Genomic DNA, 17,068 nt, shown 5'->3' with positions numbered 1-17,068 from the left:
CAGCATATTTCTGAATTGGATTGCTGTGACTAGATGACCAAAGAAAATGGTGCTAACAAAATATTTTAAAATATGCCTGATTTTTCGATGAGCCATTTTCTGAAAGTAGCAAACAAAGCCATTACTACCATTAAAATGGTCCTTTCCAAACACGCTAGGAGAATTTATCTTAAGAACTTATGCTAGAAGAACTTATATTAAAGCCACCACTGGTCTGTACATAGCAGAAGTCTTGGGTCCATTCAAAGAACAAGATAAAGAGTAGAACCAATTCTGCCAGAGGACACCGTCTGAACACTGTACACAAAGCACTCATCAGAGGACAGCTGGGCTGTGCCCGTCCCTCAGAGCTGGAAGAGGCCTGGAAGGAGGAGCAGTTGGAGCCACTCTGTGGAGGAGGCAGGAACGTTAGCTCAGGCTCTCGTGGGCAGCTGGCCCTCCAGACCAGCATTTCCCTCTCAGCATGGCGCTTGGGTGCCTGGCTCTGCAGATCTGTGTGTTTTAGTTTAAAGTGGTATGCTGATCCCAGGTCTTGGTGCAGGTGGAAAGACCTAACTGTTTGAGGGCGAAGGTGCTCTATACCAATGGTTTCCTTCTTGGAGTACACAGAAGGGCTGTGTGCTAAACCTAATACATTGTTGATGTTTGCATAACTCAACCAAATGCAAAACACTAAAACATTTAAACCACATGTATTTCTTATTTTCAGGATTTGCTAGAACATTACTGTTTGCTCATCTCTGTCTACTTAGACAGACAGAATTTCATTAATCATCAACATCATTTCAGTGCTAGAATATCCTCCTTACCAGCAAAGCCTGTGCAGCCTGAGAGCTCGAGGCTGGCCTGTGGTCCTGGGGAATTTCATGCCCCTCTCCCACCTCAGGAGCTGGAGCAACCCAGTGCCTCCATTTTCTATAGACCCAACATCTCATACAGACATTTCAAAACATTTCCTGAAATAACACACTCAGTTCTCACTTTGATCACTACCAAGTTCACAATGTCAGATGTGCTTTTTAAAAACCCTTGTCTGCTGACATGCCTTAGCCTCTAAGAACAGCAGCTGTTGGGAGGTTGCAACACTCTGGACAAGAGAGAAAAACCATCAGGGGTCATCACGTACTCCTGAACATGCTCAGCAGCCTCCTCACCATGAAGTTTTACAACTGGCATGACAGAAGGCTACATGCTGCCTCACAGATAAATCATTTTCTTCTCATTACTGTCAAGATAATTTATAGAAAACCACAGCAATGACAAAACCTTGCTTTTCTCCTGGAAAACAATGGTTGGCTGAAGTAAGCAATTTTAGAAAAGATGCCTGCAAATGTAAACAATTCTAACAGTTGAGTGCAGTGCCAGCCTCGGCTTCAAGACGTGCAGGGGTCACCACAGACCCTAAGCATCCCCACAGAGCATGTGACCACCTGAATGTCTCCTTAAATTCAAAGTAGTTTTGGTGACATGAACCTTATAAAATAAAACATCCATAAGGCATGTTTCTATTTTTAATTTTTTGCTTTGATAAATCAATTGCTTCACAAAAATCCTTTTTAAAGACAACAATCCAAGAAAACATATTGTTACAGTATTCACATTTTAAAGATTGTCAGTTTCAAAGACCGAACATAACTAAAAAAGGCAGGTTGCTGAGTTAGTTGTGTCACTGGCAGCCAGAGATGTCCTTCAGGACGGCACACACCTGCTGGTCCGCCGCAGCTCGTCCACAGGAGGAAGTATCCCTTGCTTCCTCACTCAAGGTCACCCAGAGCAATCCCTGCAGCCCTTAGCTATCAGGGTCACTCTGCATATTGGACAGATGCTTATACTTTTTTGACTATCTGGAATTTAAAATTGGAGCGCTGAGCCCGCCAGATGGAGCTTGCTAGTACAGGCAAGGCAGTCCAGCTTCTGCTCAGCAGCAAACAGCAGGAATGACAGGCTCACTGTGAGTCTCAGGGCACATTCAAAAAGCTCCACCATGGTGAGGAATTTGACAAGAATGAAGCTGGGGGATCCAATCTGACCATTTGAAATGAAAGCTCAAGGGGATGCACTTTCAGATACTCTCCACCAACCAAGGGCTAGAAAACCGGTGTTTTTAAGGTGCAAACTGGTAACACAAAGCTGTGTAGTGATTTTATGAACCAGAACAGCTCACCTGGTGGAAGTTACTCAAAATCACCTTAGTTTTTATGGAGAGGGTGAAGGAAACCCAGGCTATGACCTTCAGTACCCTCTTTCTAATCCTCTGAATTTAGCAAGGGGAAGCTCAGGTCTTAAGAAAACCAATTTCAGCTTGACAGAATATATACTGTGTCCTTCAGCGTGATGTTTGACCCTCAGCTAGAACAGCCTGCCACGAGGCCTCCATGCAGACACAGCTTACCCCACCCTCTCAGACACAACCCACCATGCATGATTTCTGTGGGGAAGAAACAATGCCCTCTGCAGGAGTTCACATCCTGAGAACATGTTCCCTGCTCTGCTGAAGAGCAGGGCAGCTGAGGGCCTTGGGAGACAGGGCAGGAGGAAGGAGGAAGGGCTGTGGTTCCCACAGGTCCAAGTTGTAAGAAGTCCAACAAAGTTGGCACTTAAAGTTAAAATAATCTCTTAAGCATGTGCAGACCTGACTTGAAACATTATAAAAAGAAAATAAGGAATCCATGGCAGCTTTAAAATGTTATTCTCTCCCCAAAAGTTGATGATCGATCAAGTTTTTCTTTCAGTTGAAGCTCCTAAAGGAGTTTTAAAGAAACCTCTGTGCTTCTTTCTGACTGTAGGTTGTCCAGGACAACATACAGCTGACTGTAACCACTGGGCTGGGGCAGTCAGTTTTAGAAAACTCTACATTAGCTAAAAGTGTCCTCAGTGTAGCCTTGGTCCTTAACCAATCACATTGCTGGATCTCAAGAACTGGAGGCAGTGCTGGCCCCACAGCGGCCCTGGTCAGCAGATGAACTCTGGGCACCTGTCTAGGATGACAAGAAGACACTACATGAAGCAGGTGGCTGGTTTTCTCTGAGGAAAAGTCTCCACTTCTAAGTCAAACCAAATCATGCCAAAGAACAAGAGCCACTGACTCTTAATTTCTCATCACCAGGAAATGGAAGTCCCCAAATCAACCTATACCCATGTGATCAGGTAAAGGGGGAGGGCTCCGAGAACTCTGAAGCAACATGCAAGTACAGGAGCCAACACCAGGGACCAAGGCCCACGTGTGTGAGCCATGGGGTGCGCTGTCCCAACCCGGCACAGTTCAGATCACTGCAGTGGCTTGGCGGATGTCGCCAATTGCGAAAGGAAGTCTGGATGGCTGTGCTCCCCAGCTCTGAGCCAGTGGGGTCAAGCACTTTTTACATTAGTTTATAATACACATTCTATGCATAACGTATTTTGACTAAAAAAGTTCTAAAACAATACAGTTAACACAGTAGAGGAACCATGTAACTGAAGTCAATTCAAATCAGACTGGAATATGTGTGGCGAGAGCTTTCAACTCATTAGGGCTACACTCCACCTCACTTACCTGAAGTCCTACTTAGCACACACCTTTAGACACTTGTGTAGGTCAAGTGTAAAATGCAATCTGAGCATTACATATCAGCACAAATTTGGGGATACCAAAATCCTACTAGAGAGTTGTTTCTTTTCAGCAGTAAATGTAAACCACCTGGGGAGCAGGAGACTGTGCAACAGTAGCTAGCTGTGGGCAGGTCACTAAATTTGAGTAATTCAGAACATTCGAAATATAATCATGTATTGTTCCTTCTCTAGAAATTTTATCCTCAATATAGTCATAATCCAATTCATAATGAATTTATAAAAATAGCTTTTTATCCAATAATTCCAGCAAGGTAAAAATAGGAGTTTCTTTTTATATATAGCAAATGAAACAGGCTCACTGACCATGAGAGAACTTAAACTTGCTGAAATTGCCATCCACTCACTATGAAACTCAGTCTGCTGTGTTCTTGCTGCCGTGTACTGACAGTCTCAGGGGCAGAGTTGCTCTCAGGTCTGTGAGCTGTACAAATGGAGAGCCCCTGAGACCTGCTATGAACCACAGGTTGAAATTATAATTTGGAAAATGGCAGCACTACTCCTGAACCTAATCAGAGACTGGGGCAGGGGGGTCATCCATCACATTTCTAGTGTTAAAACTTTAAAGAATTTCTTTAAAAACCCACACGCGCACACATTGGAAAGAAATCGCTGCACTGGCAAAGACGCTCTTGAAGCTTACTATGAAATACAAAAGTGCACTCTTCTATATCTACATATAAAACATTAGAAATAAAACTGTGTAAAATGTTTGCTGTGCAAACTATAAAAAGTCCGGTGTGCTGGCTCCTGCACGGGGCAGCTGCTCCTACTGCAGGGAGTCGCTGTTCTCCAGCACCAGTCCCCCCATGTGGGAGGGCGCCAGGGCACCCCCGTCGTCCTCTGTGCTGTCCACAGACTCGTCCTCACTCTGTCCTGCCATCATGACCTGCTGCACGGCCAGGGTGGCCCCATCTGAGGACAGGGACTGGAGGCTGTCCACGTTCATGTTCACAGGTGTGGTGATGGTCACAACGGCACCTGGAGCAGAGCACAGCGCATCACTGCTTCAGTCGGTACTCGAGAGGAACATTTTGTGGGTGCGGCTTGCTTTATGACCTAAAGTCAAGACATCTATTATGTGTTTAGGAAAAGCTCCACAGGAATTTAAGAACCTGGGGCGGAACAAGCTTTTTTCTTTCTTTTTTTTTCTTCTGGTACTGGGATTGAACTCAGGGGTGAATAACCACTAAGCAACATCCCCAGCCCTTTTTATTTTTATTTTTTTGTTTTGAGACAGCATCTGTCTCAAAGAGACAGTTGCTTAGGGTCTTGCTAAGTTGCTGAGGCTGGCCTCAAACTTGTCATCTTTCTGCCTCGGCCTCCGGACTCCCAAATATGCATGAATAGGGCCCAAACGACACACACTCAACAGTGGGACGCCAGGCTGTGAGTAATCACCATACAGTGAATCTACAAGTACTAATGCCCAGCTGCTAATAAGATCCTGATCTGAAGACAGTCTCAGTGAGGATCAGGACAATAAAGAGCAGATTTCCACAGCAAAGTATATTGCAAGGAGAGCAAAAGAAACCAGAAATACAGGAGAAAGATATACAAGAAGATAAATGGGGAAACAAAGTAAAAAGAATAGTTAAGAAAAAGGATGACTGAAAGGGAGGGTGGGGAGAAAACCTCGTAACATGCAAACCCCTGTCATGCAGCCTCCCACAGAGGACAGAAACCACCCAAACATGCATGAACTAGGCCCAAAGGAACCACACAAGGGATGGATGCCAGGTTGCAAGCCATCACAACACAGCAAACCTAGAAGGACTCATCTGCAAACTCCCTAAGGTGTATTAGTGAATGATAAAAGCAAGAAGAGATGGTGTTATGCGACATGCTAATGAATGGGGACATTTTAAGAGACACATTTGTTCATCCGTGACTCTGCACCGGAGGGTAGAGGAGAGGACCTCCTGGAGAAGACCAGACAGCAGGATGGAAGAGGACCCTCTTTTCACTGGGTACTCTTTTAAATTCTTTCCCTGCCCTTTCTGAAGTAGGAGGAGAGAGAGAAAAACAGGCATTGCTGTGGTCTGAATGAGTGTCCCCCAAAGGCCCATATTCCATGGTCCCAGGTGACAGTACTAGAAGGTACTCAGTACTGAGGGAGGTCCTCAGGTCATTGGGGGCATGCCTCAGAGGGAATTGTGGGATCCTGGTCTCTTCCTCTTCCTATCTCTCCAATTCCTGGTTCATGCTGTCAGTGGTTTGCTCTACCATGTGCTCCAATTCCTGATTCATGCTGTCAAGTGGTTTGTTCTATCATGTGCTCCTGCCATGATGTGCCGCCACTACCAGAGGCTAACCCAACGGGGCCACCTGATCTTGAACTGGAACCTCTAGAACCATGAACCAAAACAAACCTTTTGTCTTTATAAGTTAATTGCCTTAGGTATTCTATTATGGTGATGGAAAGCTGATTCATCTAAGAATACCTTTCAAATTATTGGACTAAAAGAGAAAAACCTGAAAATATAAATTCCTCAGGTATGCACATGAGACTCCCGTACATTAAAACCTAAACGAGGAAGCCAAAGCATTATCTGGGAGAACTTAGCTTTAAATGTATAAAACACAACTTAAGAGAACGAGTGTGATTCACTAACCTAACCTCAGAACTAGCATACCACCACTGAAAACCCCCTTGAGCATTCAGTAGAGAACTCATAAGAATCACCTGAGGATACAGGAAAACAGTTTCAAGCACTCATAGAGCTAGGCCTGGAAAACTCGGCCACAGGCCCTGGGTGGAGACTCAGGAAGCTCTGGCTTCGGTGGTGGGTATGGTTGACTCTACCCTGAGAACTCCTATGGACACCAAGGAGATTGTGGCAGCCAAACCCAGAAGGATCCAGTTGTTAACAGGCAGTCTAGCTACAGTCCAGAGCAATGCCCAGGAAGACTCGCAGGAGTACAGAACACCCAGCACCCACAAGACAAAATGCCCGATGACTGGCATCCAGTCAGAGATTACGAGGCAGACAGACAGAAAGCTTACCCAGAGCTGACAGAGACGTGAGAGCAGACAAGGACATTGAAACAGTTACCACAACAGTGTTCTGTGTGTTCAAAAGTCAGTGAACACGTGGCAGACACAAAAGCTCAAACAGAATGCCTGGAAAGATGAAGAGTATTATGTCTAAGATAGTAATTGATGATAATGATAATATAAATAATCCAACTGTATGGGATTAAAGCAAGATTAACACTAGAGAAGAAAGGTTAGTGAAATAAAAGGAGAGTAGTAGAAACTATACAAAATGAAATAAAGATAAACTGAAAAGAGCGTCAATAAAAATGTGAAACTTTAAACTACCTAATACATGGACAATTGATGTTCTTCAAAGTGTGGGTGGGGGGTAGGTGTCAGAAAATAGACTTCAAGGGGCTGGGGTTGTGGTTTAGTGGGAGAGCACTTGCCTGGCATGTGTGAGGCACTGGGTTTGATTCAATTCTCAGCACCACACATAAATAAGTAAAGGTCCATCAATGACTAAAAAAAATTAAAAAAAAAAAAAGAAAGAAAATAGACTTCAAGAAAAAATGGAACTGAGGGTGGTGGTGCACACCTGTAATCCCAGCAATCTGACAGGCTGAGGCAGGAGGATCTCAGGTTCAAGGTTGGCAACTTAGGGAGACCCTCACCAACTTACTGGGGTTTGGGCTCAAAAAAAAGAGAGAGAGAAAAGAAAAAAGCAGGGGTGGGGAGTGGGTTGGGGATGTGCCTCAGTGGTAGAGCACCCTGGGTTCAATCCCCAGTAGTGCAAAAACATAAATAATGATAATCATAATAATAAAAAATGTGCACTAGAGCAATCTGACACTTGAGGAGCTCATGTAACCAGAAAGATGTCATGAAACACATTAGAATGGTGGCTAGAGACAGGGAGAGGATGCAGGTCACAGGGAATAAACAGAAGCAGGAGGCAGGCAGATGGCCTAAAAGGTGAGATTCCAGTGGTGAGAAGAAAATGACCTCCACTGTCTGCCCCTGAAGTCGGGAAGAAGCGCAAAGATGGGAGCAAAGGACAGGACACCTTGCTGTGACCGTAAGGCAAACGCCTCCACTTCTCCCAGGTGCAGCTCCCTCCAGCACCTCTGCAGGCAGCTCCCAGGCTGGTGGCTGCAGGGAGCGCCCTGGGCACACCCCCCACCTCCCACGGCGCCGCCCAGCCTCTCCTGCGCTCTCTCTCGCTGCTCCTGCAGCACTGCCCACCTTCTGACATGCTGAGCTCGCTCGGTGCTGGCTGTGCCACTCCTGACGCAATGGAATCGGGCCAGAACCTCTGGACTGGTCTGTTCTGAGCAGTTTTTTTCTTTGTTTTCGGGGTCTCTGAACAACTGGAATCCAACATTGGCTGGAGAATTCGTCTTCTAGCATTGATGAACCTGTGTGCAGACATGAAACTTAGGCCAAAGCGGCCTTTGTAAAGACCTGTGTAGAATCAACAAACACTTTTTATGGTGGGGGTGCAGGGATGGAATCCGAGGTGCTTTACCACCCAGCCACATTCCCAGCTCTTTTCATATTTTTGTAAGTTGCTTAGGGCCTCGCTAAGTTGCCCAGGTTGGCCTTGAACTTGCAATCCTCTTGCTTCAGCCTCCCTAGTCACTGGGATTATAGATGTGGTTCACTGCATATGGCAATGAATGCTCTTAATGAACACACAGCTTAATGAACCATGCCAAAAAGATGAACTCGCATCCTCTCACTATAATAAACATTTCAGAGGAATAACAAGCATATTAATTATTTAAATCTTCAGAAAAAACAGAGCCTGTTGGTTTAAAAATTACTCATTTATTCAAGGACCATTTAAATAAGAAGGGCACTTTTTTTTTCACCTTACCTGATTTGCTTAGTGTCTGTGAATCAGATATAACTTGACATTACTTTCTCTAAGGCAGATCACCGTAATAGGTGACTTGACGTCTCCTTACACCTGAAGCTACTGCTTGTTCTTCCCAGCATGGTTGTGCCTCTGGCAGCTGTCACACCACGCCTTCAGGGAGGTATCTTGGTTCATAAAGCAGAAGTCTGAGGTAAAAGCTTCCCCTTCGCAAAAGACCATTCCAAAGGAGAAGCCCCTCTTCATCAGCTGTCCTGGAAGCCCAGCCGGCACAATACCTGTGCATGGAGAGTCCCTGATGGACTCTGGTTGCTCTGCAAGACTAAGACCTCACACCTGAGCTGTGATCCCCACGGAGACATCAGCAAAATTATAAGGTCAGGCTGGACATGGCTTTACGCCAAAGACACGCTGAGAAAGGACTGCTTGTTTCCAACTCCATCCCCGAATGCACCAAGCTGATGGCTTTGAATGTGACAACATGGAGGGCAAGAAGGACCTCGCCCCAGCAGCTCCTCCCAGGCTGCTGGAGTGTGAGGACCGATAACACCCGCACTGCACTGTCGTGTGATGCTGCTCTACACTGCTCCCAGGGCTGCTCTGCTACAGAGCCAGCTGCAGTGCACAGGAAACCACCACCACCACCCTGAACCTGTTCAGGTTTGCACACTATTTCTTTTTTCCCCCACCCCACTTTTTTTACTGGTGCATTATAGTTGTACGTAGCAAGGATGGGATTTGTTGTTACTTATCTGTACATGCACACAATTACAATATAATTTGGTCAATATCACTCCCTAGCACTTCAGGTTCACACAGTATTGCTCATCTAATGTAGAAACTCTAGAGTTACTGAGCTTCTGTTTCAGTAGCATGAGAGACAGGCAGTTAACCCCTTGCTAGATCCGTACACGCCACCTCTATGAGCTAGACTTGGTGGAAAATGAGGAGTCGACTTCCCTCTTTGAAGGCCCTCATCCATAAAACACCAGAACCAGAACAGGGTCAGCTCCAAGGATGCTCCACGTTAGGCTTTAAAATAAGGAACACCTAGAATGATCTGAAGACATGTTCTCACCAGGGGCTAGACTGCACTCAGGGAAACAAATGGTCCCTGCAGCACCAGCACTGAGAGTGGCACCCAGCTAAGGGTGCCACCAGGCTCTGGAGCCCCCACTGCATCCCAGCACCCCTTTCTGTCTCCCTATTCACACTGATACTAGGCAGCGGTCCCCTGCTAACACTGGGCCTGTTCTCTCCATTTAAAATGTAAGTTTGGTAAATATAAAAGGAAAGAAAACCACAGAAACTAAAAGTAGCTATAAATATTAAAGGATCTTAGAAATTTTAGAATTTAAAAACGATATGCTACTAATTTTAAAGCTAAAAGTTGACATGAGGCCTTCTAGATAGGACAGTCCTGGAACTCAACAGATAGCACACCAGGGGACACAAGGAAGTTGTGAAAGGGTGAAAGTGGAGGTGCACACAGCAGGGCAACACCCCAGGGCAGCCCCAGTGCCCCTGGCAACGTTCATCTAACATTACCTGCAGTAAGACTCAACCAAACATGACACTCCAGCATGCCTATGTGGAAATAACCAGGACAGGCTTGACAAATCACACGTTTCAGCAATATGTTTGAAGCCTAACAGTTTTGTTAGCTCTCTATTTAGGAGACTTAATAGAAAATGACTCAAGCAGTATGGTCTATTATTGCTATCCAAATTAAAAAAACACAGCCCAAATCTAAGAAAATAGAAATATTTAATGCTACACCAAAGCATATCTCTGCATCTACAATTGAAAATTTAATTGTTTATATTGGAACCTAAGCAAGTTTACATTTTAGCATAATTAAAATGAAAAGATAGTAGTGTTTACAGAAGATAACATTTCTTTACTGCATCCATTTTACCAAGTTGACATTGCTTCCTACAACTGATCAATAACAAAAATGAGACAAATGACTGGCACCCAGAGGAGCTGCATTCCCACATGAGCTCGAGTGATGAGCATCAGCTCTTTTGGAGAGAAACATGTGGCCAGGATCCAAGTGCCCATCACAACTGTAACCCCAGGATCAGGAGGGATGTTTCTTAATAAACACAGATCCCACCCTGCACTAGGTGTGACTGGGGGACAGCTCTAGGCCCTGCTATGCAGAATAGCCACAGAAACAGACCACAGAGGGACTGCATCCCTAAGCTACAGGTGAAAAGTGAGGGCAGTTTTCAAAAGGAGAACAGAGGGTCCCCCAGGGTCAGCACACCTCACCGTCACCCCACTTGCCACAGAGGTCATCCACTAAAACATCCCAGTTTTGAATGAATGCAGGACTGGGGTAGGAACACCACAGAGAAAGCCTTCTAGTCAGGTGAATGGGTCGTACTGCATAGGGAGCACTGGCAATCACGTCAGGCTGAAATCTGGGCTGATTTATTCTCAAGTCCCCGGCCACAGATTGCAGCACTCTGCTGAGACTGCTGCCAGTTAAGAGCACGCATGCATGTTCAACGAAGTTCGCCATTCACCAGCGTCAGCACTTCCAAGGCCCTCTGGTGGTAAGGCACAACTTCAGAAAGGGTGCATCTTACCAGTTGTTGACTTGGAGTAGTGTCAGGTTTGTCTGAGCAGCAATCTGCTTCTTCTCGTCCTCTGTTGGGTAAGGATGCTAAAAATAAAGAGGATTACCATGGACTTTGAGTTTTGAAAAGGAAAGCAAGATTATCTAGGCAAAATATAAGAATAGAAGTTAAGTATTAATAAAAACTGGTATTGATAATGCTTGTAGCCAAACATAACTTACAAATAAGTTTTTTGAAAATAATCCAGAACAGAATGAATCATTTCTCCATGCTGCCGATGCTGGTCAGTGCACAGAGGTGTGGTCAGCCATAACATCCCCCGGGGCACAGAGGAGGATGAGGCAGCAGGAGGAGCAGCCCTGACCTGCTGTGAGGTGTGCTATGCCAGCCCCAAGTGAGCACATGACACATCTGCAGACCTGCAGCGAGTCCACTGAGGTTCCATTTATGAACAACGAACCCCATGGACTGCAAGCAGGTCGGTGGGTGAGTGTGGCCCACGCACACTTCTGCCACTAGGTGCATATTCCCTGTCACTCCTGAATGTCTCACAGCGCCCTCTGTGGCAAACACTGTCCTACCTCAGCTGGTGGAGGGGTGGAAGCAGGCTGCTCCGGGCCCATCACATGGCAGGTGACATGTTTCGGTCATTAGTACCATGAGAATAAACTGACACTGGGATGGGCTGTCACCCAAGGCGCTCTCGGGATCAAATCCCTGCTGGACTGACCTGGTTTTACGGTTTGGATACTGACTGTCCCCTGAGGCCCATGTGTTGCAGGGCTTCCCCAGGCTGGTATACTGGGAGCTGGTAGAACATTTAGGGGGTGGGGCCTAGTGGGAGGTCTTTGGGTTACTGGAGCATAACCTCGAAGGAGATGGTGGCCTTGGCCCCTTGCTTTCTCTTCTGCTTCCTGACCATGAGGTGAGCATCTGCTCTGCCAGTCATTCTTTGCCATTACTATCCAACACTCCTGCCAGAGGCCCAGAACTGTTGGTCTGCTCAGTCATGGCACAGAACCTCTACAACTGTGAGCCTGAATAAACCTTTTTTCTTTATAAGCTGATTATCTCAGGTATACTTTTAAAGTGAGGGAAAGCTGACTAACACACCAAGGCTGTCAGTGAAGAACCACACCTGGGGCTGTGGCTGAGAGTGTCCATTGTAGTGGCCCTCTCTTATGTACAATGGAAACATTCCACTTAAAAAAAAAAAAAGACCAATTTTAACCAGAAGCAAATATAAGAACTCCCAGAAGTACCAAAGGAGAACAGTCCCTCCATGACTGACAGATGTCTGTGCATGGAAATCAAGAAGACTTTCTGCTAAAACTGCACACGCCAAATCCCTCATTTTGGACCACAGGGTCCCCAGGTGTGAATGGCACTCACAATAGGAGGTGGGCATTTGTTGTGGTTTGATTTTAAATACTTGATAGAATCTGGAAAATTCAGTGCACAATGAGGTAGGAATGAACCTGCATCAGATTTACTTGGCAGCCACTTATTTATCTCTGCAAATGATCAACAGGATAATTCAAGCTGACCCAACAGATGAGTATGTGGCTGTGAGTTCAAGGCTGTGGAAACATAAACATTGCTTTTGCCCTTTAAAAAGCTCGTGATACAGAAATGAGGAAGAAGACATGAGCACACAGCCAGAAACAAACAGCACCCAGGGCTGCTCTAGGGAAGAGGCGTCACGTAGAAGAGGGGCAAGAAGGTAGTATGAGGCAAAAATCGTCATTCTAAGGGCTCCTGCAAGCAGGGTTCAGTGCTGAGAAGTCACAAAAACACTAAAGAAAAAATAACAGGAAGGAAGCCACCCACTTCTCCCTGAGCTATAGCTGATGCGCCAAGCCTGCGCCCTGGCTGCTGTGGGAACCCTAGTGCGTGCTTCCTCCCTCGCTGCTGGTCCCCATGCACCCACTGCCTCTGGCCCCCCTCACTCCATGTATACCTCCAGCCTGGGCCTCATGCATTCCTCCTCAGAGAGCCGAGCCTGATCACCCCTGGTCCTGGCACTGGACCAGGGAGTCACTCTGGCTGCTCCCTGGGTAGATGGCTGGCCACAACCACAACACCCATAATGTGGCCAGCAGGGCAGGTGTGTCACCATGCTTCCTGAGACCTCCTGGGGAAGAGGAGACAAGGTTTCTGCTCACTCTGGGAGGCAGTGAGCCGCAGAGCACTGAACAAACTGCTCCCTGCTAGGCCAGACTCATGTCATTACGTGAGTCACGTGCTGGCCCTCATCAGCATGGTCCTCTCCTCAACCTTGTTGTGGCTTCCTTTCAGATCCAACATAAAGCACTGCTGCTTCCAGAGGATGTGCCTAAATGCATCTCTTCTCACCCCACTTCTCCACCCATTCATCTCAATCACTCTCCTGGGTCGGGTTTTTCTACCTGCACATACATAACCAGCACAAGGGGACTTGACTCCCTTTCCACCAATGAGATCCTTGTTACATCTGAAGCTTCCTGGAGCCATTTGTTAGGGAGCCCCCTGTCCCATGCTCAACCCATCACAACACTCAACAAAACGTGATTCTTAGGATCAGGCCTACAAGACACACGAGAATTTTTCCATGACACACAGTCAGGAAGAAAGATCTCAGAGAGCTGCCCACAGCACCAGTCCACTGATCTTACCCCTATGTGCTGAAAGAGCCAGGACCGCATCACATTGGTGGCATGCTTCGGCAGGACGCCTCGCTTGTTCTTGGATGAGCTATCATCTTGGTGCAGGATGCTGAGGTCTTGGTTTAACTGTAACTGAAGCTTTTGCACAATTGAAAGCTGATGTTAGAGACAGCAAGCAATGACATGTGCAAGTAGGCTATGACTTCAGCCGGAGGGGCAGTCAAGGGTCTTACAGATTCGTGACAATTTGCACTAACAGGATTCCTGCTGGGATGTGCATGGTATTGTAAAAGTGATCTTCCTTCCATGTCCTGGCACACAGCTCCTAAAATCCTTGGAATCCTCAAAGTGGTAAGTGAAGTCTTTCATGTCCTATGAGCTGACTGCTGGCTGGCAGCCCTCAGGGGACTCCAGGCCCTTGGAGTGGGTATGGGAAAGACAAAGGTAGAATCACAGGGATTTTCAGCCCCAACCACTGGGGAGGGTGTGGGCAGAAGGTTAAGTTGATCACCGGTAGCCAATGATTTAACAATCATGCCTATATAATGAAGTATCCATGAAAACCCAAGGGACAGGGCTCAGAGTCTTTCCGGGTTGCTGAGTGCATGGAAATTCCTGGAAGGTGGTGCACCTGGAGAGGGCACAGGAGCTTTGCCCTCCCCACACCCTGCATCTCTACAAAAGAATCATACACACCTACATTTGTTTCACCCAAAGAACACCTCCCTGGTAAAGTCCTCAGTCAAACCCTCTGTCCATCCTAAAAACCCTCATCAGTTGGAATGTTTCCAAAATCTGCTACACTAGAAGACATAAATATGGGGGGAATGTGACAGCTAATCTTGACGGTCACCCAACTGGACTGAGATGCCTAGGAAGCTCATAGAACACACTCCCCAATGGGTTGTAGGGGTGTTTCCAGAGATGACTGGCATGTGGGACAGGAAACTAACGGGGTGAGGGGAAGCCTGCCCTGACTATGGGTAACACCAACAGGCCAGGGGCACAGATGGAACAAAAGCAGATGAAGAAGGAAGCCTGTCAGCGTGTGCAAGACCTATTTCTCTCCAGCAGGTGTGTCTATGCCATGGCCCGTGGACATCAGACTGCAGCTTCTTCAGGCTCTCAGCGTGGACTCACACCAGTGACTGTCCAGGGAGCTCCATGCCTTCAGTCTCAGACTGGAACTAGATCATGCGTTTTTGTTTATTTTTTTAAAGTTGTAGGTGGACACACTACCTTTATTTTTATTTATTGATTTTTTTGTGGTGCTGAGGATCAAACCCAGTGCCTAACACATGTCAGGGCAAGTGCTCTACCACTGAGCTACAACCCCAGCCCTAGTGAAATCATATCTAAAAATAGAAAGTGAAAGGGCTGGGGATGGCCTCGGTGGTCCAATCCCTGGTACCCAAAAAGAAATACTGTAAGAGGAGTTTAATGGGCAATTCTGGTGGGAACTCTGAAGCGCTGAAGATCAGAATGCTGACAGAAGTGTAGACAGTGAAGACTGGGCTCATAAGGCTACAGAGGACTGCTAGAAACTGAACCAAAAGTCATTCATGTTACATTCTGGCAAAGAACTCGTCTATGTTTTGTCCATGCCCTGAGGCTTTGTGTGAGGCTGAATTTAAAGGTGATGGACTCACTGATCTGGTGGAGGAAATTTCAAAGGAGCTCAGCATGTAGGTATTGGTGGCAATTTTTAGCCAGGTTTGTAGTTAATAATCAGGAACAAGGAGCAGAGTGGAAATAGGTAGAAAACCTGCAGTTTGGACAAAAAGTACATGAAAAATCGGGACCAAGGAAGATGTGGTTGCTGAAGAGATTAGTGCCATTAAGGAAAAACCAAGTACTGTGAACAGAAACCGTAGGAAAGATGCCTTGAAGGCATTTCAGGAATTGGCCAGGCCCCACCCACTAAAGGACATAAAAGTATCAAGTTATTTGAAGGACTCTGCTTTGAGAAGAGACAGCCAAGGTATCCTGCTCTCAGAGGCTTATAGGAAGCATTTCCCCTGTGTAGCCATCCTGGCACTCAGAGGCCATTGCAGCAATGGTCCAGTGGGACCGGCTACTGTTCCCACAGGCAGCCGTCTTTGGCATTGTCCATGTGGTGCTGGATTTGCAGGCATACAAAATGCAAGTTATGGGATCACAGAGGCATCCACTGAGATTTTAAAGGAGTATCTGGGAGGACAGACAATGTATGGCAGGGTAAGCTTCCCTATGGGGAGCCCCTGAGAGGGTGGTGCATAGAGCTGAAAGTAAAGTTGAAGCTGCAATGAAGACCCCAAGAAGTTAAGAGATGCCAGGAGCATGCAACATCTGTCAAGGAAAGGGGCAGGCAGCAAGCAGATTCAACTCCAGACAGGTCATGTGAACTGCCACTGGGAAGACACAGGGCTAGGCCTGCCCAGGTCCTTTGGACAGACATTACCAACACAAGCCCTGGTTGCTGGACATGGAACTACAGGATTTAATGTTTGTCCTGCTGGGTTTCAGTCTTACTTTGGTGTGATATTTCCTTGGTATTTTATTCTTCCCTTTTGGAATAAGAATGTTTACTCTGTGATATTGTACACTGGAAGCATGTAGTTTGCTTTTTCATTTTTACAAGGGCTCACAGCTAAGAGTTTGCTGTGAGTCTTGGAGATTTGGAACTTGGACTTTTCAAGAAATGCTGGAACTATTTTGGAGACTTTCAGGACTCTTGGAGATAGATTATGCATTTTGCATTATGAGAGGGATGAATCTTGGGGCCAGAGGTAGATTGGTTCCAATCTGGAATGCCCCCACAAAAACTCCCAAGTGTTGAAGGCTGGTCCCCAATGCGCGATGTTCAGAGGCGGGGCTTTTGGGAACTGACTGGATCATGGGAGCCTGAGGCTCACCCATGAATTAATGCACAGATGGATCTATAACCAAATGGACTAATGGAAGGTGATGGAAACTGCAGGAGGTGGAACCTAGTGAAGGAAGTGGGTCCTTGGGGGCATGCCTTTCATGACTACATTGTGTCCTTAGCCCCTTCCTGTCTCTCGCTGTGCTTCCTGGCTGTCATGAGATAAGCAGCTCTTCTATGCCCTCCCTGTCATGATGTTCTGCCTCACCATGAGCCCTCGGTGATGGGGCCAAACAACAATGGACTGAGATCTCTGAAACCTTTCAATGAACCAAAATACACCTTTCTTCTTCAAGCTGATTTCATTGGGTGTTTTGTCACAGTGACGGAAAGCCAACAAAGGGGATGCAATGCAGGGCAGAGGACAAGCAATATCATGCACAGATGGGGTTCTGCAACTGGACTAAAATGAAGTTACATTCCCCGAAGTCCAGCTAAAGGAGTTGGCGGATCACCACTCCAACT

At 46.5% G+C, this 17,068-nt stretch overlaps 1 protein-coding gene across 9 annotated transcripts in view; it reads right to left on the bottom strand.

Moving 5' to 3' along the window:
* Nucleotides 1–1,498: 1,498 nt before the first annotated feature.
* The window catches only part of Pknox1 (PBX/knotted 1 homeobox 1), a 53,932-nt gene continuing 38,362 nt past the window's right edge, over nt 1,499–17,068 (bottom strand). For all 9 annotated transcript variants that reach the window (XM_047563828.1, XM_047563834.1, XM_047563832.1 and 6 more), the window contains 4 exons: nt 13,708–13,836; nt 11,063–11,139; nt 7,832–8,004; nt 1,499–4,587 (listed from right to left, as the gene is read on the bottom strand). In XM_047563828.1, the coding sequence (XP_047419784.1) occupies nt 4,376–4,587; nt 7,832–8,004; nt 11,063–11,139; nt 13,708–13,836 (591 nt within the window). In that variant the 3' untranslated portion in view covers nt 1,499–4,375. The remainder of the gene's footprint in view (nt 4,588–7,831; nt 8,005–11,062; nt 11,140–13,707; nt 13,837–17,068) is intronic.

Source organism: Sciurus carolinensis, chromosome 9 (genome assembly GCF_902686445.1).
Source record: "Sciurus carolinensis chromosome 9, mSciCar1.2, whole genome shotgun sequence".
NCBI lineage: Eukaryota > Metazoa > Chordata > Mammalia > Rodentia > Sciuridae > Sciurus > Sciurus carolinensis.
The sequence above is the reverse complement of the archived record's forward strand: the minus strand, read 5'-3'. Positions and strand labels throughout refer to the sequence as shown.